The sequence below is a fragment of the Etheostoma cragini genome, chromosome 10, assembly GCF_013103735.1.
Source record: "Etheostoma cragini isolate CJK2018 chromosome 10, CSU_Ecrag_1.0, whole genome shotgun sequence".
In the NCBI taxonomy this organism is placed as follows: Eukaryota; Metazoa; Chordata; class Actinopteri; order Perciformes; family Percidae; genus Etheostoma; species Etheostoma cragini.
In genome coordinates, this window is record NC_048416.1 from 18,170,039 (window position 1) to 18,193,560 (window position 23,522).

The 23,522-nt window shown below is 40.1% G+C and overlaps 2 protein-coding genes across 9 annotated transcripts in view; both read right to left on the reverse strand.

The window, feature by feature from the left end:
• Positions 1–5,198: 5,198 nt before the first annotated feature.
• On the reverse strand, positions 5,199–17,306 carry kcnk4a (potassium channel, subfamily K, member 4a). 2 transcript variants are annotated; one of them, XM_034883459.1, is made up of 8 exons: positions 16,687–17,306; positions 13,998–14,177; positions 12,125–12,413; positions 10,749–10,866; positions 9,450–9,610; positions 8,385–8,571; positions 8,000–8,130; positions 5,199–7,882 (listed from the first exon to the last, which is right to left on the reverse strand). In XM_034883459.1, exons 3-8 carry the CDS (start codon positions 12,311–12,313, stop codon positions 6,779–6,781), a joined length of 1,890 nt encoding a protein of 629 aa, XP_034739350.1. In that variant the 5' UTR covers positions 12,314–12,413; positions 13,998–14,177; positions 16,687–17,306; the 3' UTR covers positions 5,199–6,778. The 2 variants fall into 2 exon arrangements, with proteins under 2 accessions (XP_034739350.1, XP_034739351.1); XM_034883460.1 differs by lacking the exon at positions 16,687–17,306 and having other exon boundaries at positions 13,998–14,187.
• A 167-nt stretch (positions 17,307–17,473) lies between these two features.
• The window catches only part of si:dkeyp-115e12.6 (centromere protein F), a 23,887-nt gene continuing 17,838 nt past the window's right edge, over positions 17,474–23,522 (reverse strand). For 6 of the 7 annotated variants that reach the window (XM_034883436.1, XM_034883437.1, XM_034883430.1 and 3 more), the window contains 4 exons: positions 23,283–23,382; positions 21,123–21,744; positions 20,318–20,449; positions 17,474–19,881 (listed from right to left, as the gene is read on the reverse strand). In XM_034883436.1, coding sequence (XP_034739327.1) covers positions 20,331–20,449; positions 21,123–21,744; positions 23,283–23,382 — 841 coding nt within the window. In that variant the 3' untranslated portion in view covers positions 17,474–19,881; positions 20,318–20,330. The remainder of the gene's footprint in view (positions 19,882–20,317; positions 20,450–21,122; positions 21,745–23,282; positions 23,383–23,522) is intronic. The other variant, XM_034883434.1, reaches the window with a different exon arrangement.

The window sequence follows — 23,522 nt, forward strand, 5'->3', positions numbered from 1 at the left end:
TATATATTCCTGCGGGCGCGGGCAGAGGAGCGAGGTAGACGTGTTTGCGCTAGGTTTGAAGGTGTTGATAGGAAGGAGTTGGCGTGGAAAGGTTTGCAGACTGAGATCTTTGGGCGAGGGAGGCAGGGAGCAGATAGAAAAAAGAGAGAGAAGCTGTGTCCAGGCGGAGGCCCTGCCAGCTCTCTGTGGTTCCCGGGCTGAAATCTGCCCGTCGTAAACAGGATGTGAAAGATTTCCAGACACCGACCCGACCACTCACGGAACGCTAGATTTAAATGCTTCCCTCATCTCCTCTGTCTCTCTCTCTCTTTCTCTCTCTCTGCTGCTCGAAGTTCTGGGATTTGTGGTGGGAGGAGAGAGGGAGAAAAGAGAGGCTTTGAAAATGAGACGTGGGATGATAGGGCTGTATTTGGAACGGCTACAAGTTTGGAAGGTGGTATTTTGCAGCCTTAGAAAATTTGTACCTATTTGGGTCTGGCTCAAATATTCCGTAATCACACTCATGCTTATTTTTCTGAATGAGCATTTATTATCTTATTGTGAAAAAGCTGTTGACTCATTGCTCTTCTTATGCTATCATTATATTTTCATCATACCTGTGTTTTACCACCAGTCTCACTGATTCTTTCTCACTCACTCACTCACTCACACAGACACACACACACACACACACACACACACACACACACACACACACACACACACACACACACACACACACACACACACACACACACACACACACACACAGACAGACAGACAGACAGACAGACACACACACACACACACACACAGATATGAGTCTTTCTCTACACTCAAGTATCCACTTTGACCACTTATGACAGAATGTCTTAATGCTGAAAAAAAAAAAAAAACATCCTCAGGGCTCATTTTAAATATAGACTCTCTGGTATGCCAGTGGTTTGTGTGTGTGTGTGTGTGTGTGTGTGCAGGCATGTGTGTGGATGTGCGTGCATGTGTGTTTGTGGCAATGCCTTATAGCACAGATATTATATCCTGGCTTTTATTGAGAATTTTATTGAACAGGTGGTGTTCTCTCGATTACTCTTTTGTTTGGGGATTTGTTTTGTAAACTTGGTTGAGAGTAAAGTTTTAGTTGAAGGGGAAGCAGTCCCGTCTGATACATAAAAAAGGTTGTTACGACATAATGGATGGCACTAACAGAGAAAGTGGCTGTCATGCATTTACTGAAGTTATATCTTCTTTCTAGTTGGCTGGCAATTGTTTTTTTTAAAACAACACTGTATAGAGTTGGAGGAGCTGCAGGTTATGTTTTTTTTGTCATTTGGTATTCCCATTTACATTCTTTGTTTATTTGTTTGTTACTTTGGTTAGCCAATCCTTTAATGTCCTGAAATTGACGAGAAATACGTCCATCTTTACTGCTTTTTTGTCCAAGGGACTTCTACTTTTAAAATAGCTTAAAGAGATACAAACTGTTCTCCAGCCATCACAGTAAAATGGAGAGAGAGAGAGAGAGAGAGAGAGAGAGAGAGAGAGTGAGAGAGAGAGAATTTACACAGTGTGCGTGCGTGCGTCTCTCTGTCTCTCTCTCTCTCGGGGTGCTAGTGCTCGAGTTGTGGTGAGGCTCCCTCCCCCCGAGTAAACTAGCCCCAGCATCTGTTAGTCTTTTCCACTTAACTACCCCTTGCTATATCCAACCTGTACTTATCCGACGGTAGAGCGCCTTGCTCCGTCTCACACTGGGTCCCACTGTCCTTGAGAGAGAAGACTATCGACCCCCTCTCTAACACGCACACACACACACACAATGTGAACCATGTCCGTGCCGTTGACCTTAAGAGGGAGTATATACATACAGACCCTCCTGGCATTGAAAGCACACCCCCATACATCTGGCCTGTAAAGCCTCCATACAGCCAAATCTGTCATGATTCATGGCTCTGGTTCTTCCTACACTGACCAAAAAATGTTAGAGAGCCCTTGATAACGTTTTGTAAAATTTTCTTGAGGATGACAGAAAATAATTTTCTCTTTTTCACATGCACCTTGTGGTCCAAGTCAAAAATAGCTCACATTACAGGTTTGGACGAGACCTATTCGTCACACTAGATTGAAATTGTTCCTATTTATTTCTTGCAGTTAAATGAAAATACAGGTCCCAGGGCAACAGGACACAACACAAACAAACACAAAATTAAAAGTTATACAAGCAGCCGCATGGCCATGAGACACTGGAGTAAACAGAAGATACCGATCTGTGGCCTCAGCATTATTGAAGCCATATTCTCAGAGCAGTCAAACTTGGGAGACCAGAGCGGTACTTGAGGCCCTATTGCGACGAAACAGCTAAGAGGCCAAACCCACAGAGGCCTGGCTGTTCTCTTCCTAAACACAGGAGGGTGACATTTCTGTTAATTCTTTTTGGATTGATGGCAGGCTGATTCCATTCAAAAGTGACAATAAATGGTGTTTGTTGACAGTGAAGACTATTTGTATTGAGCTGAACTTACTGCAAAGGTGACTGTGGAAGTACTCAGATCTTAAACTTAAAGATCCTCTTCAGACATTCTTTGAACAATATTTTGTGTCGGATTTTTCCTTTTTACTTAAAATAATCAATTATCTTTTAGTCTTTGAAACGACATCTTAATAAAAACAATCTAGAATCTATAAATGTAAGTTGCTGGACAAAAGGCGTTTTCTACTTCATTGTAAAATCCGTTCTCAGTGTATGTATGCATGTATGCTGGACCAGAATTGGCTTCCAAACTATTTGGGATGTCACAAATCATATTGGGCCCCTGAAAATGGGATTTTCAATGAGCACATAGAATCTTACTATTTTCAGCTGATGATTGTGAAAATACTCATCTAATGTCAAACTCTGCATATACATCCCTGTGTACAACAAAGCTCAAACATTCAACTGTAGGAACTAAAAAAAAAAAAAATTTAATGGAAGAAAACTTCAAGTAAATGTCCCACTGTAAAAAAGAAAATGTTTGTTTTTTTAAATTATAAATGTGTTAGTATGTTTCACTTTACACACAGCGTCCTGCAACACGCAGTTTGAAACACAAATCTGAAATTTAATTTTAGAGATTATGTATCCTTTTAGATTTAAGACAAAATACTTAATCTAAAACTGATTGACTGATGGAAGTCTTGAGATACTAATGAGCCACAATTCAAATATTTACTTATAACTTCTTTTTATTGTATATATTAAGAAGAAGGAAAAAAAACTGTAAAAAAACATCCTTCAGTTTAGGAGTCAGACTCGTACAAAATATAGCTGATAGGTCGTGGTCAGCACGCCAGTATGTTGCCATGTGAATATCTCTCTCCTTCCAGGCCTCTGTCAACAAATGACAAAATACTGTATGTGGCAGCCTAAATTTGAGTTACTCATTTTGGCCCTGGTAGAGGGCAGAATGCCACGATGGCTTCTTGTAGTAGTTTCTGGTTCTGAGTAGGCACAAACTAAATGTTTATTCCGCATCCACTAAAAGCCGAGTTCATTCAGGACTTTCAGGGTCCAGGTTTCAGGTCGTTTTACTTCTCCTGCTCTCCAGTGGACAGTGGTCTTAGAACAACAAACTATGTCCCAATTTTATACTGCATATTATTTGTATACAGTGAGTATTATATACTAATCTTTTTTTGCATTCAATACAACAAACAGATATTTGACCATGCCACAGCCAATTAAACCTGATGTTGCCTTTCACATAGTGGAATTATCCAAGTCACTTTCGCACGCTAAGGCAGACAGCTTATTAATTAAACACTAGTATCAGATTGGTACTCAGTATTGGCTGACGTATCGTATTCCAAAATCTTTCTGGAGCTGTACATCACAATTCACTTAGATTTTCCTTTTAGCAACAAACACATCCTCCATTTCCTTTTTGCATTGCATTGGGGGAAAAAGTGTACATTAACACTACACTCAAAACAACAGTTTTGTAGTAATTTTTTCTTTCTCTTTTCCAGAGTGAACACTCAAAAACAGCTTAGAATTGGTATGAAATTAGGACCCAGGTTTGATTTTATATCACCCAACATTACTAAATAGGCACTACCGCCTTTGTACAATTTAAAGGTTCCCTGTGGAGTTTTCTTGTAAACATCAGTTTGCATCCACTACTATTCTCCAAAACGTATTGTGTATCATTGTGTGCTTGAGGTCTAACAAACAAGTTAATAGTATGCATAAATGTTTTAATTCAAATTATTGTTCAAAGCTGATTTTTCTCAGAAGTTTGAGACCAGCATGCTTTACATCAATGTTTACTAGTTTACTGCCTTTGTTGTCACATTGGTGTGTTTCTTGACACGTTACTGAAAGTCGTCACAATGATTTAATAAATATCACAAAGGCATTTGCACAGATGAGCTCTATTAAGGTTAGTGTCAATTTGCAATCTGGTATTGATCACTTTAATGTGCCACTTTAAGACATTATGAGGCATCTAACAGGGTCAACTTAGGCCAGATATATTAGTGGAAAAGGGGTGAAAAACCTGCAGCTTTTTTATGGTGCAGAGGAGTAGAGTCTTTAAAAGATAACAAAACACTAACCAACTGAATCAACCAAGAGGAACAGTGATCACAAGCAGAAGAAACACTGATTTAAGGAAACTTGATAGTATAGTTTGTAAACACCACAAACCTTAAAAGCAACCTTATCGTTGATTGAATAGCCCTCTGAGCACTTATTTCCAAGGGGGTAAGTCGGCCTCCACAAAGCGCCATGGCGCCATTTTGACGCTACCTAGCAATCACCCGCTGTTAGCGTTCCATTGACTGCCATTCATTCACAACAATGTATAAAAGGCTCCATCACCTTGTACCTCACTTTATGGCTCTGCAGCAGACATTATTGTAAAACTAAGCTAACTATTGTGTCATATCAACACAATTTACAGTTGCACAGTTGAGGAATTATCAAACAGTACAGGTAAGTTCGCAAGCAGTTTTGACTTACGTTAGCTGTTTAGGTTTAGTTACTATGTTCTTAGTTACTAGCATTTTAGTTAGCAATAATTAGCCTGTGCCTCTGTTATTTCTTAACATGTACCTGCATGTGCCGCATCACACTGTCTATGTTTTATACTGTCTATGCTTTTATCCAAAGCAAGCACTCAAAGATGCTTATCATGTTTGAACACAAAGCAGTAACTGGACAGTAACTTGCTCTGATCTTTACCTTTTTTACCCATAAAAACATTCAAGAGGAGTTTCACAAACCAGCAGCAGTCAGCCACCTGTTTCGTGCATCAAGCAACTCGATAGTTTAAATCTTGAATAAAGACTTCAATCGTGTTGTATGACAGCATCCCACAAGGGACTGACACTGGTCTGAGGGCGAATGATGTCCCAACTGTGCTTTGATGATAATGTACTGTTGTGGTTCCGGTTCCCCACCCACTGCAGGGTTTTCCCCGGTAATGTTTTTAAAAGCCGGGGTTGGTAAGCCACCCAGATTCTGACGCATTGTGTATTGTAATCAATTTTGTCTGCAGATGACACCCTAAACAAGTCAAATTTATTTAAATAAATGGCCTCTGCTGCGTAAATAACTCCTCTGCTCTTGTCCGCTGTTCTTTTTCTCTTTTAATGTTGTATTTCGTATATGGGTATTATTATATTTTGATGGGATCTCAAAACACTGCACTGATTGTGAAGCTGTTAGTCAGTCGTCAAGTGTTTGCCTCACAAATCCAACTTAAATATTGGAGTTAATTCTGAATACGCCTGCCGAGAATCGATTAAGCTCAGTGGCTAAAAGACAGCTCAAGAAAGTAGATAATTATGCGTAACGATGTCTGGATAATGTGACTCATAGTCTATTTAAACCACTGGAACCTGTGACCAACTGTTTACACACCAGGTGTGGTCGATTTAAAAAAAAAGCTGGATTTCCTCTTTTGAAAAGCTTCTTTCTCTCTCTCTTTAGATTTATCTAATGATCTTGTTTTCTCAACAACTTCTGGATGAGTGTTCATGCAACTTTGTACAGACATTCATGATTCCCAGGTAATTAATCCTACTGATTTTGGTAATCTTCTGACTTTTTCCTCTTACCCCACCAAGAGATTGACATTTGTTGCATGGAGGGAGATGTCTCCACTACTGTTGATTGGATTGCCAGGACATTTTGTAGACACATTCATATCCCATTGAGAATAAAGGGAAAGGTCCTAACAGACACTTTTTGTGACATATTTCTGGTAATTGTCGCAAAGACCGCATGCGTGTTATTTTCTTCGGTGCTCACTGGGACTTGCTTGATTAATAAGGACATTGAGTGTAGAAGGCACAATTGAGTTCATATGATTTGTTGGCACAATTAAGTCATAGTTACAGATGTATACTGTAGATGTACAGTCTCACAGAGCTGCTTGCATGGCTGTAGACTCTTAGTCTTGTTTACTCTGAAGCAAATATCAGTGACAGACCAGTGATTGATGCAATTATTCAGTCTGGAGTACAACTGGTTCATGTTAATCATTTCCATGTCTGAAAGGAGGCAGTGTCGATCATCTATTGTACAGCCCATAAGAAGGATTTCCTGCATTGAACAAATGTCCACTGGGCTATGTCAGATCAGAAAGTAATAAAGCAAAACTTGTGGGCTGACTTTGTGAGGCTAACCTCAAATAATAAATATCCTGGAACATCAGCTTTATTTATGAAGGTTGAGATCTGCATGTGTTAAATATGTTCTTAGAATCTAAGTGGTCTTGGAGAGTGTCAACCCACAGCTTTATGACACGTTAGTGTGGTGTCAGAGTGTTGGAAATGAACCGGCCTGGTTCTCTGATCGGGGCACGTCTGAAAGAGATGACTCTGGAGGCGGTGTGGGGGGATTTGACGGCGGCTGCATGTCACTGTCGGGCCTCCTCACCTGCACGGGGCTCCAGCTGTGTGACAGATGCTTCCTCATGCTCCTCCTCTTGGGCTTTCGTGGCCGTCTCCTCCTCTCCTCTCTTGCTCCTGGCTGGGCGCGGTCACTCAGAGTGTCCGAGGACTCGTCAATGTATGCCAGATTCTCTCCGAAGAAATCCAGCAGCTGGCAGCTGGGTATGGAGGCAGCATGGAGGGGAGGGGAGGGCAGGTGAATTGAGTGGCAAGAAGGAGGGCGAGAAGAAGGAACAGGGGAGAAGCGAGGAAGCAAACCAGGAGCAGGTTCATGTCTGTAGCTTTTGTTGTCTACAGTTCCACATTTCTTTGCTGGAATCAGCTGGTCTTTCTCTTGTGCTGCGTTCATGTCTGCGGTTTTCACCCCTCCCACCTCCATGCTGCTGACTGTATGGCACTGGGGGAACTTGCGGAGTGCCAAGGAGGACAAGGAGACAGAGGAGACATCTGATCTGGAGTCAAAAGAAGATTCAGATCCAGTGAGGGGTCCTTCCAGCATGGCTGCACCTGCAGAGTCCAGCTCTAAGGTGGAGTGGGCCACAGGGAGGGAGAATGAGCGGGTCAACATGTGAGGAAACAACCTGCCCTCCAACTGCAGGCCCACAGCGGTGTCAACCCTCAATGCAGGCACCAATTTGGAGACCGTTCCAACTCCAGCAGCACTGACCCGTGTCCTGGACTTGGCTGCCAACGCCCTCTCAAGAGAGGAATGGGCCTCCAGCTGACTCATGGAGCTAGAGAGGCCGACCCAGCGGTTCGGCAGGTGTCCATTCTCAGATCCTCCTCGAGCCAAGTACCCCAGAGTGCCCTCGGCTCCCCGACGGATGCGCCGACGCTCACTGCGTTTCCAGCGCCGGCGCTGCAGGAGGAAAGGGTCGTTAAACTCCAGAGGGTTAGGGATGCGGAAGTCCATGGACATATTCTGGATGTTCTGGGTCCAGTCTGTAGCGTGGGCCCTCAACTCCTCCATCTGAAAGAGAGAAAGAGAGAGAGACACATAACACAAAAGACAAACCTCTAAACAAGATCGAGCGCAGCTCTTCCTCTCTTGGTGTATATTCCTGGCTGTCTAGTATGTATCTCTAACCTCAGCGCGCGTCCTCTTAGACAGCACTTTCAGCCAGTTGCCTATCATGGTGAGAATGGAGGCAAAGTAGGCAAGACCAAACACTATCCACAACCACACCAGAGGCTTAAAGAACCAGCCGCCACCAGCACCTGGACAAAGAGAAAGTTTTAATGTGATGTGATGTTCCAATTACAACAGAGATGCAGTATTCTCCATTCTGTTGCTCCCTCACGAATGATCACAGGTCAAAGACTGATACAGATCTGTCCTGGAGTAGGGAGGAAGAGTGTCTCACTACTTTTTCTGCTTGAGACCCCCTCCCATTATCACACTCTGCTTTTGCACATGCTTCTTCCATTATTGTGTAACTGTTGTGAGCTGCAACTAAAAGGTTTCTCAGTACCTGGTACGTAGTCTCCGAAGCCAACAGTAGTGAGGGTGATGACCACAAAGTAGAGGGACTCTAGAAATGACCAGTGCTCCACGTTCTGAAACACGACAGTTGGCACAGCGAGGAAGATAAGACAACCAATCAGGATGGAGAGGACCGCTGAGATCACACGCACAGTGGTTGGCCTGACCTTACGCTTCTGTGAGAGAGAGAAAGAGAGAGAGAGAGAGAGAGAGAGAGAGACAGCAACATGAGGCAGAATGAATGATAATAAGTACAGGGGCTTAACTCATTATTCAGAACATTAACATGGCAGCAAATAAATATTTGCTATGTAAAGATATAGTGGAGTAATGGTGTCCTGAGCAAAGAGTGAACTCACACTCGCTCTGTGTGTGTTCCACGTTCCTCTGTTCTTTGTTTTGAAAGCCGGACGGCCACAGGTGCATGCTATGCATGTGGCCGTCAAAAAAAAGTCAGTGTTTCAAGCATTAAGGAACGATCTGTTAGAACTCTGGGGGGGGGGGCAATCCCAGTCCATATTATTTTTTCAGTATTTTGAGTGCTGCCCCTTTTAAGACTGTAATGACGTATTTAATGAAACAAGTTTAAGAATTGGTACACCTTGAGATTGCAGTTTATCTATCCAGAGTGGAAAATTCTGAGACAAATAAGTTAAATAATTTAAATATGTCCTCTTTCTCAGCTACCACTGCCATGGTGCCCTAGAGCAAGGATCCTGTGTATCTGCTCAGGGCTGCAGCTATGTTGTGTGTAACCTCCGACGAGCTGAAGTGTGCAGACCGTGCTGCCTTGAAAATAAATAATCACTTGCAGAGATGGTTTGCTATTTCTTTTTTGTGGAGGCAGCAGCTACATTCAGCTACCTTATTTAGCATTTCAACATTGTTTCTTCCATCAAAACAATTGAGAAAACTGAAGTTCACTTATTTCATTACTACAGGAATATGAATTTACACAAAAAAATCCCACAAAACCCAGTTAAGCACTGCTGAAAAAAGGGCCTCGTAGGTTGAAACGGAGGATTGATTCTTGGCCAGGACATATCATTCTCACCAGGAAGAGGGTCTCAATCTTGGCCACAGCTCTCCGCAGCACTGTGCCCATGTGGTCACCCACTCCAGCGAGCAATATGCCAAACATGGGGATGCCCACCAGGGCGTAGCACACGCAGAACAACTGGCCGTACCACGTCCGAGGAGACAGGTTCCCAAAACCTGTTAGAAAATAAAAACTACTAGGACATTCAGCTACTAACATTGGTTAATATGCATGCAAGTTCTAAAGAAACTCCTTTTGTATCAGTACCATTCACAACTTGAGACCCAATTCTGAGATATCTTTAGACATTTAGATGACTTAAAGGTTCGGTAGGTAACTTTCATAAAATAGTTATTGTCATATTTTCTTAAACTGTTACTATATCCTGACAGAAGTGCATGAGGTAGATTAACTGTGAAAAAAAGTGTGTTCCTCTGCCTCCACCTAGTGCTGCTAATGGTAGTTGGTGGTAATGGTAGAAAAACAACCAATCAGAGCCAAGACGCTTCTAACAGTTTCAATAAGAGCTTGTCAACTGCGATCAACCGAGACAGCCCTGACCAAACATTAACCAACATTCTCTTACTGTATTGCTCATTTCTAAAAGGAGAAAGTTTGTAACCGAGTCGAGTCAAACCAAACACAGCCCAGCGGCCGGCATGTGTGTCAACTTTTCATTTTATTGCTAAAACGTACACTAAAATATGTTCCTAAAAAATGTGAGGTGAGTAAGAGGCAATACAGTATCAGAATATTGATTCATATTTGATTAGCACTGCCTAGTTTGAAGACTTCTCATCTCTGATGGCTTGTTTTCCCATTAGGAGCTCCAGGAGGAGGCAGAGGAATGTGATTCTTTTTAATCTGTCTCATGTAGTACTAGTTAGGAAATAGGGACAGTTTCAGCAAACATGACAAAAAAACTAAACTACATGAAAGTTACTAACTGAAGAGAAATAAAGAGGAATGTAAAAAACAACCACAAAGGCCAGCATGTCTATCATATTTAAATACAAAGTTTAGTTATGTGAGTAGTTTTTTAATCCAAAGAGGTACTTTTTGCTTCCAGATCAGCTCTGTGACTGTGAACCTAGTATCAACGTTTTGCACTTCACTGAAATAAATCAGACATAAAGTCATGCTCCTGTACTCAACAATCAAACAAGGTTTTGGTGTTGATGAAAGATGAAAGTATCCCGCTTGAACTCTAAGCTTCTTCTCCTAATGGTTTCACAACATATCACATATCTTTCATCTAAACGAGCATTTAATAGCTATATGATCTTCAAAGTGCAGCCTGAAGTCCCTGCCTACCTATGGTGGTAATGATGGTACCACAGAAGAAGATGGCGGAGGCCAGGTCCCAGCGGCTGGTGAAGTTGTGAGGAATGTTGTTCACATCCAGGCCTGCCTCCACCGCAGACACCACTCTCTGCAGGGGACAGATAAGCATCTGAGACAGGAAAGCTAGGTTCTCTGAAGTTATCTATCAGTTGGATTGACATTTAAACCAGTAGTGGAAGAAGTATTCAGGTCCAATGCGAAAGGAGGATTTTACTGTTGTAGCTGTTTGAGGTGGAATTGTATTCTAGCTTCAACGTTAGATAGTTTCGTTTAGTTGTTCCAAACCTAGGTGTTGCGCCAATTTAATGGGGTACAACATGATTAATGGGAGAGGAATAAAGAAAAAAAATACTTTCTACAAATTTGTGTATATTTCGTTTGCTGGATTTTGTGATTTTTGTGTGAAATATTGGATCACTTGAAGTATTTGGTGCTCAAGCAATTATTTAAATTAAACCATCTGATGGGAGTTCACACTTTGGTGGAACTGCTTGAAGCATCTGAAACATGACACAGGGAGCCAACTCCACAATGCTCTTTTGTAAACTGTCACAAGTCACAAGCTACTGCTTTAATCTTTAATCATGTGTTGTATTTTAAGTATAAATAGAAGAAAATGTACAAGTAGCTCAAATGTGTACTTAAGCATGGTATTTGTCAGTGGTGGGAGAAGTATTCAGATCCTTTGCTTAAGTAAAATTACTCTTACAAGTAAAAGTTCTGCAATGTTACTTAAGTAAAAATACTTAAGTATCATCAGGAAATATACTTAAAGTATCTAAAAACATTTTAGAAACTGGAAACAACCAAAACAGTTCTGTCACTCAACTAAGTTTTAATATGCTTATCGTTTCAGCTGTACTTGTAGACCCACAGTATATATTGTTGGGTAGTTTAATTTATGATGAAACAGTGTATTTTATAAACTACATTTTGTGTTCAAAAATCTTAATTTGTTAACTAAAGCTGTCAGATGAATGTAGTGGAGTAAAAAGTACATGGCATGAAAAGAAAAGACTCAAGTAAAATACAAGTACCTCATATTTGTACATAAATGTATTGTTATTTTTAGCCACTGGTTTATAAAATTGATGTAACAGCCTTCATCAAATGAAAATAGACTTTCAAATTGGCTGCCATCCTGTTATTTTTAATCGTGTCACCATTTAGGCAACCTGTTGAAAACGCCACACTTACTACTCAGATTTATATCAACTACTGCGCAAACTCACATTCTGAGTAAAGTAATGTGCAAAGATTGACAGAGATATGATATTGGTAAGTGCAGGGAGGAAGATTTGTTTTAAAGTGGTGACCACTGGCCACTTTTACTCAGTCAGTGATACCTTCACAAGCTTGTGGAAGTCCTCCTCGGTGACACAGGTGTTATTATCCAGGAAGGTCTTCTTGGTAGTGAGAAGGTCTTTGTATGCCAAATTCTCCTCAGGGTATTCAAGGGTGCCGAAAACAAGCGCTCCCATCACCAGGTACAGCACAACCCCCGTCAGCAGGGCCAACAGGGTGGTACACCGCATTTTCTCCCTGTCGACCCCCCCTGCCCCTCCAGGGTAAGGGGGTCACAGCTCAGAAGCCAAAATCTGGTCGGGCTCTCAGTCAGGATACACTGGTGCACAGCTGGATATAAACAGGAAGTTCCTTTAGAGAGGTCCTGTATGTGTTAGCGCGGAAATGTGTAAGCAGGCAACACAAGTGTTCTTGGAAGGATGGCAGACCTTTATTTATACATCTGTGCGTCAAACCACAGAGACGGTCACTGACAGGAAAAGTCAGAAGCTCACAATAGATACACTTCTACAGTACATATCTTAGAGTAAGTGGGTTAACAGTGGCGTTAAAGGAATACTCCAGCACTACAGTTATGAGCTCCAGAGATTCTTCACTTAAAAAAGAACTCCACTGTAACATTGTCAGACTCACATCCAACATTTTAAATAAATGGCTAAAAATCAAAAGCGATATCGTCTTCGTTATTTCCACAAATTCTACCTCATCAAAAACTGGCACCTACATGGCGCCCATAATGTATCATGACGCCAACAGTTCATTAAGAGATTAAGTTCAGTTATGCTAAAAGCAGCTAATGTCGCCCCAAACTGAGGCAGAGATGAGGAGTTAGGTACACTGGTCCCCCTTCTTTCTCACCCCAGACCCCTAGATAGTTTTCATTTTCAAACTTTTAGTCTTAGGACTCAACTGATGCCGTCTCAAGTGACATCACTCAAGGCAACTTATCGGACTTCACACAGCTCCCTCTGGAGGCACTAAAGGATTTTTTAAAATTTTTCACATAATGCAGTAGCACTCACCTAGCCATGTAAACAGACTTTAATGTGTAAAAGTCATTGGAGTGCCTATTTACTGAAGCCGAGAACGGCCATTGGATTAATTTTTTTATACTCTCTTATCTCGTGATAACGACTTCTTAATTCGTTATCTCGATACAACAAAGTTTGTTTTCTCAAGATGACGAATTAATTATTTTGTCATCTACAGCTACAGCCAGTAGTTCTCTTGAAGCCGTTCATGGCAGCGCATTAGTTTGAATTCAAGACAAACACATTATTAATTAAATAGTAATCTCGATGAAAATGATCTTAGTTATGTTATATCGAGAAAACGAATTAATAAGTCGTTATCACGAGATAACAGTGCACAAAAACAAAATCCACGGCCGTTCTCGGCTTCCGTACCTTAGACACTCGCATCATGCTTAATGCCGTTTCAAACTCACACTCCACTTTGTACATTTTCAGTAGTTGTCGCCCAATCAGAGATGACCCCGACGACGTCATCAGGGTTATTGATGGTTATTTCAGATTTTTTCTAAACCACATTATACAACTGTTTTCAGAAGTTGAGTAGTACTCATCATGACAAGTAAACTGATCTTGATGGGCAAAATCAGGGGAAAGCCCCTTTAATTTCACAGGTAAACAAACCCAAATATAGTTTTTTTATTTCTTCTGTCAAACTGTGTGACGTTACTGTAGTTGGGTCCTTTTTTCTTCAGTAATCACTCCAAAAACAAACTATATCAAAAGGCAACAGATAAGAGTAGACAAGCTATCTTAACAATCTTAACAAATACAGCAGCATGTTAAATAATGCGTCCACTTTATGCTTTCTGATTATTCTTTTAAGATAGTTGTTATGACAGATAAAGAATGTTTTGTAACAGAGGATGAAAAAAAACAGTACCTTAAGTGATGTCAGGAGCTCATCCCATGTTAAAGTTCCACTAATCAGGTGACAGAGAAACCTTTTTCTCTTCTTTCCCCTGTATCTCTGCTCTGCTTTGTCTCTGGTTCTCCTGAGTCTTCAATGTTCAGAAAACGAGGATTGTGGGTCCATTTACGTCTCCTTCAAGCCATTTGAAGACTTTAAGCATGACAAAAAAACATGTAAAAGTATAAATTTAGATCGGAGCATAGAGGAACAGAACAGCTTTAAGTTGGCACATTTCCCGGTTTCTCTCTGTGTCTCTGCAGCAGGGCACAAAGTGGCATTAAATAAGTGTTCACATTGTAGAGACTTTGTCATAATAACCGGGGAGGGACTGACACACACCAGGCTGCCCCTTACAAACGATTACACTCTGCCAAAACTAAACACATACATCTTGTCATTAATTGAAAACATGTTTATTGTTTATCATCTTTTGGCTTTTAATGTTTTCTTTGAACTGTGTTTACCTTTGACACACACACATGCGCACACACACGACTGGGATTTAACAGCTTCTTGGTCTGGGTCAGCAGGTCCTGACAATGTTCTGATATTTCCCAGAGTCTAGCCGTCTGTTAGCATTCTGTGCTAATGGACTGTTGGCTTTGGTTTGTGTGGACTGTTGGGTTCTCTGGCCCTGGCTTTAACACAGAGAAATTATTAGTCACCACTGTCTAAACCTGCACTGGCATATTTTGATGTTTTGCTAGGATATTGAGTGAGGGGGGGGGAGGAGGAAAGAGCAGAACTGTGGCTTACGGTTGATGATCTAATCTTAAGTTAAACAGTGGAGGCAGGTGGAGAAATAAATCATGAGGTGAGCTGTTTGAAAAGAGGCACGGCGCTGAGTGATGGACGCTCTACTTCTAAGGCAGGTGTATAAGACAAATCTGACCAAACCGAGACGAACTACAGAAAGAAAATCATACGTGTAAAACAGCTGCAAACACTCCCCTCAACGTGATGACCTGCTAGGTTTACTCATGTTTGGGGGTCAGGAGACCCAGAGCCCCCTTTAACAATTCCACACAAAAAAAAACATACAGTGCTTCAAAACAAAAAGGTGTTTTGCTTAATGTTACTTCAGCGGGATGTTTTGAGCTTCACTGGGCAGCGTTTACCAAAGAAGGCTGTTTTCAAAAGTTTCTCTGTGCTCACTTTAAATATAAGTTTAACACCTGTACAAACACCTGTATGGACTTGTGACATCACAACTAGTTGGGAGCCAATCGTGGTCCAGTTTGCAACTTACAGTGCGATGTGGAAACTCAAATCCTTCGGTACACACGTAAAATAGACTTAACAGCAAAGCAAGAGACATCCTGTGTCTAATAGTTACACTTTTAAAAAAGAACAATATCTGCATATCTTTAACATTGTTTTATCATCTCCTTAAAAAATGACCTTTCCTAATTTTAGAAGAATTACCTAACTGCTTAACAAGGATTTAGACCTCATATGAACATACCAAAATAAAATGTAAATAATCTAATTATCTACTAGGATAACAAGCTGTATTCCTATAAATAACATTTGGGCAAACAAAGGAATATCGACTTCCAAATATAATAAAACATGAAATAGTTCCTTATTTTGTGTAATATTAATGATTTATGGTCATTTTTATGTTTATGTTATGTTTTTTAAGTTTAGCTGTAAACTTTGGATCAAACAAGGAGATACATTTTCAATACTTTTACATTTTGGGATTATATAAGAGCAGACGAGAAAAAGAATAAATTGAATTCTGTTATTTCTATTCATATTATTTAATTTTCAATTACATTTTATCTAGTGTCCAATTATAACATAAGTTATCTTGGGACACTTTCCAGTTAGAGTACGTTTACACGTTGTGAATGTGACTGTCTCACACATGCGGAGAAACAAAGTCTCTGTCCCAGGCCTCTTTATCTGTGCCGACAAACCTCCAGAGATGAATATGACATCTCTTCAGTAGATACAACATCCTCATCTGTTGATGAGGATGTTGTATCTACTGAAGAATTCATAGTGCTGGGAGAAAATAAAGCGTCTTTAGATGTAATTACCACCAAAGTATTTGCCTATGTTTCAGTGAGCCAACACTGACGTCAGAGAGAGATCACAGGTTACATCTTTTGGTTCTCTGGTTTCATGCTCCGGGAAAGAATGATTCTCAACAATAATGATCGGCCTGTTTGGGCTACAGTTCACATAGAAAAGATAAACTAGTAGACGTTTTTCCTCTGAGGCTATAAAACCAAAAAAAGAATATTTCCAATTAAATGCTTATCAAATGCAGCAGCTGCACTCCCAGTAACACTGATGCCCAAATCTTTAAATATAATTTTCCATTCTAAATGTTGCACTAAAATTACTGTGTTGTCTGTAGTGTCAGGGTTGAAAGAATTCATATTGGCAGGAATGTGGAGCATGGGATTGATTAACTATTTTTAAATCAGTGTGACAGTCTGCTACTATACTTTCTAACCTATTATTAAAAAAAAGGCCCAAGAGCTAGACAAGCAAACTAAACTTAAAATCAAGAAGCATGCATGAGAGATAAAAACTAAAACATTTCTGCTTAGAAAATGACAAACAAAAGTCTTTCAAAATAAACGTTTTTTACTGATTATAACTCTCAGAACCCCCAGAAAGAAATTATTTTTGCATGTCTTACCTTAAGTTTGGAGAATTGTTGCTATCCATGTTCGTCTCATACAGCATGTGCCGTTCTCTCACCATTCAGAACTCAGCGAGGAGCTCTGTGTGTGTGTGTGTTGTGAAAGTGCATGTGTGTTTTCTCCATGGAAGGTGTTTCCCCATTCTCGTGACCCTACATCCCTCTGAAAGAGGAGAGACGATCGTTGGAGGAGGAGAAGAAAGGGACGAAGCACGTGAAGTCCATTACAGCTCTGCGAGTGTGATTAAGTGCCGTCACTGCAGAGGAAGACCAGAGGGCCTCGGAGTTTCCTGAGATGGATATGGGGTGGCTTAGCTCTCTAAATCCTTGCCTTTCAAACCTCTGTATTTTTGGGAAGTAAAAAGAGACACTTGTTTCTTCAAAGTCAGAGTTATGGTCCGTGCAATTTTTCTTGCACTTAAGGAGCACTTGCATCATGAAATAAAACCAACTGTAAAGTTGGAAAGCCAGCCTCTTCCATTGACTCTTTCATTCTTTGATCCAAATCTGCTCCTTTAAACCTTTCAGCACCTTCTCAACAATGTGTTCATGACCAAGAGGCAAAGGGAGAGGACTTTGGTAACTGCGGAAATACTTGTGTGATTTAACCAAGATATTCCACTTAAACACTTTGAGACACTCCTCATTGGACCATGGCACTCATTTAGACTTAAAAACAAAAAACAACACACTCAGCTGACCAAACAGGCCACGTCAAAACATGATATGATATACAAAGTACACAGCCCGACTTCTCCTAAAGATGCTCAACGATCCAAAAGAGACAGTTAAATTAATAGCAAGCCTTTTATTCCAGCCGCAAACACAACACAGATACATTCACATGAATGAGTCCAAAACAAGGCAACAAATACACAGTAAGTCTGACAATCCTACTTCACTGCCAAATGACTACAGATCCCAGAGATATGAAGGCAGCTGACAGTGTGAGGAATGTGTGTTTGTTTATATGCTGGGCGGGGGGGTGTCAACATGGCAAATAAATTGTGATGGCATCGAGTACACTGGTTCTGACTGAGTCAAGGCTGGCAAAGAACTGCTCTACCTTTAAATAAAATATAAACAGGAAAAAAAACACTGCACACTTTTAACAAAAATATGTTCGCCATTGAAAGACAGCTCAGCAAGGTTTTAAAAAGACAGATTCACCTTTTTTTTTTTTTTTTAAGTCTTTCTTAACACATGCTCACATGCCAATACATATGATTAATGGTCTAGTAGTTCCCTCTGTCCATACTGGCCACAAAGAGAACCTTTCTTAAAGCAAATTCAGCGTAATTAATCAGCAGTCTTATTTCTGAAGCTAATAAAAAGGCTACAGTTAGACAAAATCAAGCAGGTAGTTAGTCTTTTAATATGAACTTCACGATTTTTGTTATTATTCCTCCAACAGAACTCGGCAAGTAAACGGTAATTTATATTAGCTGTGTTGCATGTATGTCATGGGTTATGTGGGCATGAGAGTATAGAATTAAAGAGCCCATATTATACTCCTTTTCAGCATCATATTTGTGCTCTTGGGGTCTACATGCTTTGATAAAAAAAACAAAAAAAACAACAACATTATGTTCTACTGCCCGTTGCAGCAGTGTCTCCACGTGAAACACAGTCTGAGGTCCCGGCCCTTTTTCTGAAATAGCCTAGTCTGTTGGTCAGCTGGCCCACTCTGTTGTGATTGGTCAACCAAATTCAATAAAGCCATTGGGTGGGATGTGCATGCTCAGGCAGCACATAACATAAAACTGGGCTTTCTCAATTAATTACATCACTAATTGATTTATTTAAAACTGGAATTTGGGCGAGCCGTTTTTAGGCAGTTGAGAAAAAGTGCCTGTGGGAGAGAAAGCTCCATTTGGAGTGAAATGTGTTTCTTTGTATTTATTAAATACACACACAAAAATAAAAATAAAATATATAAAAAAAAAAACAATAAAAGACAGGAATAATAAAACAATATCATAATGGGTTGTTTTCAGATAGACTTGAAAAAATGTGAACCTATCCTTTAACTTACTGGTCAAACCTTGTAAGCAAGAAAAGTGGTGATATCCTCAGTTATAAGGCATAATACAAATAACACATCAACTCAAAATGTATCTACAAATTCTACAGTGTACATACATCTGGGCTACTGTTGTGTATGGCACAGTAACAAATGTGCAAAACCAAAATCTACCAAATACAAGCACATCACTCAAATAAATAATATCTTATCAAAAACACCGAATTATTTTATCTGTACCCTCTGCTCATAAAATAAAGCTTCAAATGATTAGTTTTTGGTAAATTCAACCACTGAGTGCTCGTTAGTGTAAGGCACAGAAGCAAAGCAGCAGGAGGAGGAGAGAGGGAGCGCAGTGTGTATCACCATACATGGAGCGGAAACCAAAGCAGGCTAGACTGAGTCATAGACATGTGCTCGCCCCTCTCTCTCTCTCTCCCACACACTCACATATGCACAAACAGTAACGTCAAGATGAGGACACACATGTCCATTTTCACAGCTAACGTCACACACATGCTCACTACAGTTTCACATAATTTTTGTAAACACTGGCCTACAAATAACACACTTACAAGTGGCCATAAAGCAGCCACCAAAAGGATTGAAAAGAAAAAAAATATATATCACATTTTCAAAACAGGCCTCTCTTGGTTTCACCCTTTGGGAAAACAAGTCACACTTATCTTGACAGGCACTTGTTTAGAAAAGCATCCACTAGGCACTGTTTTATTCAAAGTAGGCTGCAGCTAGACCCATAAGTTAATGCAGAGACACTAAAAACTAAACAATCCCTTTGGAAAAGTGGTTGTAAACTTCAAATAAACATCAACAAGCAACACTAAATCACTACCATTGTACCTAAATATAAAGTAGGTGAAAAGTGACAGCATAGTGATGTCAAAAAAACAGCAAAGTCTCCAAGCAGCAATTAGAGGATAAACTAGTGACCGCACGATGGAAGTGTTTATTCTGCCAATGCAGACCCGGTTACCTGCACATACACAAAAGTCTATGTGTGATAGCAGCCCTTTTTAAACTGGTCTTGTGTTGGTTTGAGGGTCTCAAGTGCGTCAGGTTGCTGTGGACTGGAGTGTCCCTGTTTGGCTGCTGTTGTCCATCACCGAGGTTCGTGGTCAAGCCACAGTGATCCCTTCTTTTCACCAGATCTATAGACATCAACAATGCAAAAACATAAGAATGTAAGAATATATTTTAGGGTGGAGTCAAAATATTTAGTAAAATAAATATAATAATTTTAGACAATATTTTCCCTTGTTTGGGACTATATTTTTTAAACGATTCCAAGGCAATAATTGTTCCTACTAACGTATTGATGAGCCACACCGCTGCACTTGGTGACATGTTCCTTGATTATGAACGTGGGCACTAGGGCTGCAAGTAATGATTATATATAGGAAAATACAAGCTTGAAGCTTTGTGTTACCAAGTGGCCGGGAAAGTTGAGAAACACTAACATAATATTTGTTTTGGTCTTTTTTCTATTCAGAACAATTATGGAAAGTAACATATTACTCAACATGCCCTTTGAATTTCTTGAGACTTAAAATCCACCCCAGTTTTCTCATCGTCTCTGAAGGTTACCTGTTACTATGTTTTAATCTGTCTCTTCCTCTTGTCTCGGGTCTTTTGGAGGAACAGGTACGACAGTTGTGCCTAACAGACCTCTTCTCACAATGTAGGGGCATGAGGGACCACTGGGGATGTCGGCAAAACCTACGGGACGGGAAGAGGGGGGAGACAGAGAAATAAGTAAGAGGATTAGGGGAAAGCCGATGAAGGACAGAGTGTGAAAGTACAAAAAGAGAGTAAGCGCAGAGAGACAACATCACTAACAGCAGGAACTTCGGTTTTCTGTACAACACAGGGTCAGAAAGTCACAACCAAGATTCCGATACACCCAAAAACACTATTAATGATACTCAACCAATATATAATCCAGCATGTTTTTGTCATTCCAACTAACTTTTCACCCTCATATTTTTAAAGTTTGATGTTCACGGCAGAGCAATACTTTTGATGGCGATTGTCAAATAAGTTCAAATCCACATTTCCCCCATTAAAATAGCTATTTTGGTTAAACAAATACTCTAACATTTTTGTGCATATCATTTTCTATGCACCCAGTATTGAGATAGGGAAAATACTATGCCTTCCAACAACTCCAAAAAGGTTTGAGGACACTTTTGAAACAAAACAAGACACATATCTTGTTTATTTTCCTTTAAGCACAGTTAGCCAACAGAGGACCTAGTCCGTAGCGAGGATGTGTCTTTTCAAGTATTTTGTGCAAATTGTACGTTTTCGCAATTCTACACAAACCTAAAAATACTGACGCCCGATGTCTTCCTTTTTTTTCCTCCCACAAACTTACGGCTAACAAAGTTACCTTTCATGACGACTTCCGGCAGCCCATAGGGTTCATACTCTGTGTCGTCAAAGGCGGCAGACAGCTGTGTCCTGTTACGGCGGATTCTTTCAGCCAGACGGGCCGGGTCAGCTGGGATAGGGAAGGAACCCGAAAACAACATTTTGTCTCCTAACCCTGCCCCCTCACATAATGGGACAGGAGAGACAGGGGGGGATTTCACTAACTCTTCTTCATCTTTCTCCTCCTCCTCCTCCTCCTCAGTCTGTGTGTATGCACAGTGGAGTTCAGAGGCTGTTGGAGCACTGCGAGGATATAAACTCTCCTCGGTTTGACTGCTGACACTTTTCATTTCTTCCCTGACATATCTGTCTGAAGAATCATTTGTTTTGTTTATTTCATTGTTTGTTTCATTGGTTGCTTTGGAAGCATCGGATTTGGCCTCAGGATTCCCTGTGTAACACTCAGCTGATTGGGCCCGCTTTGGTCCTGAGACTTTGTGGGAATCTTGGGTGGCATGTGGTTGACCCATTTTCCCAGATAGCATTTGAATGACTTCGGTGTCTCTCTCTTCTTTGTGTTGGGTTTGACAGGTATTTGACTGATGCAACAGGTTGATCTCCAAGTTGTCTTTTTCAGATTCCTAAGTCAAGAGAAAAAAACAGAACAAATAGAGGCATAATCCTACATGTGAACAAAAAAGTGTGCTCTATACCTGTAAGTCAAACTGTATTTGTCAGGTCCGTAATTTCCTAATCATTTTATAAGAATTCCTTAATATTCTAGGGCTGGACAATATTGTGAAAATTAAATATCACAATATTATTTACTAAATACCTTGATATTGATATTGCGACAACATTATAGCGTTGCACAATTCTGTGCTTCAACAAAATATTTACACAATGAGATTTTTGATGAATAATCATCCATAATGTGTATATAATGACTTAGCGGGTAACGGCAAACAGATAACAGACATCAATTTACTGTAATGTAGCCCTTGAAATCAGGAAAAGACAACACTTATGCCATATTACGATATCCAAGATCTAAGAACATATCTAGTCTCATATCACATATAAATAGAATATCAATATATTGGTCAGCCCTACATCATGTAGACAGATGTTCAGCATGTTGAACTGGACTAATGTGCCGTAACGAATAGATTGAGTTACACTGCAACGACGTGGAATTATTTAATTTGAAGTATACTACATCAACCATGTGTCTATTTTGTCTGTAATTGCACCAAACTACACAGTTCTTCAAGGAAACTTCTTTTTGATGCTTTAAAGCTTCAAATGTTCCTGCTGTGGGACTAAAGGATCATTTCATCTAAGTAAATAAATCCTAACTCCTTCTAAAAGGACTGCATTGTTACAGCTACTAAATTGTCTTGTGACAAGATTAAATGTGACAAGATTTCTCGTTGAGGTAAAAAGTGTCTCACATTATCAGTAAACAAGTGCAGGGAGCAGCCTTTAAATTAGCATAGGAAATCCCCCGCCCGTTCTCCAAAGCTGAATGAGTTTAGAGGACAAAAAAAAGCTGCCTGTAGAGAATACCGCCACTCTCTCTCTCAGGCAATACACATGCGCTGACACGTCCGCAGTGTGCATTCACCGTGGCCCTGTCTTGTACAGACCACTTTCTTTCTCTGTTAAAATGAGTTGGGAAGCGGACAGCAAAACCTAACTTTAAATTTTATCAAACAAAGAAAAATGTTCTCAGTTTGTCCTTTAATGGTCATGAATCCATACTAGAGTTGCCTACTTCCTTGTTTATTGCTGCAATTAATAAAATGCAGAGGAGGAGAGCATCTGTCTTCACAACAATCATCTGTTGAGTGTTTGATGGTCATTTATTTGTAATTTAGAACATAATCAATGTGAAACAATAGTAAAATAGGCTTTATTCATCCATGTCTACAAGACAATGACCAATTAAACTACAAAACATTTGATCTAAACGCTCTCAACCACTGCCAGAAAACACATAATGTGGTAATTGTGTTGCAATCTTGGTTCTCTGAGTGAAGAGACACTCTCCTCACCGTACATATGGAATAACAGTGTAACTACCTAAAATGATCTATCTATAAAACCCTGATATAAAGAGCCTAAAACACATATGGTGGTCTGGTATGTAAGTGAGTGATGAGTTAAAACAAATTACCTTGTCAATCATGGCAGAGTCCTGATCATAATCCTGAAGAGCTGCAGTCTTTTTAGCGGGATGGGGGCTCTTTGGTTCAAAGAGGTTACTGTGCTGAAGCCTTGTGAAACAAGAACAAAAAAGTTAATTCAAAGCTAAACAAAAGACAGAAGCATTAAACTGTGTATGTATACATACATACATACACACATATACACATATATATATATATATATATATATATATACACACACACATATA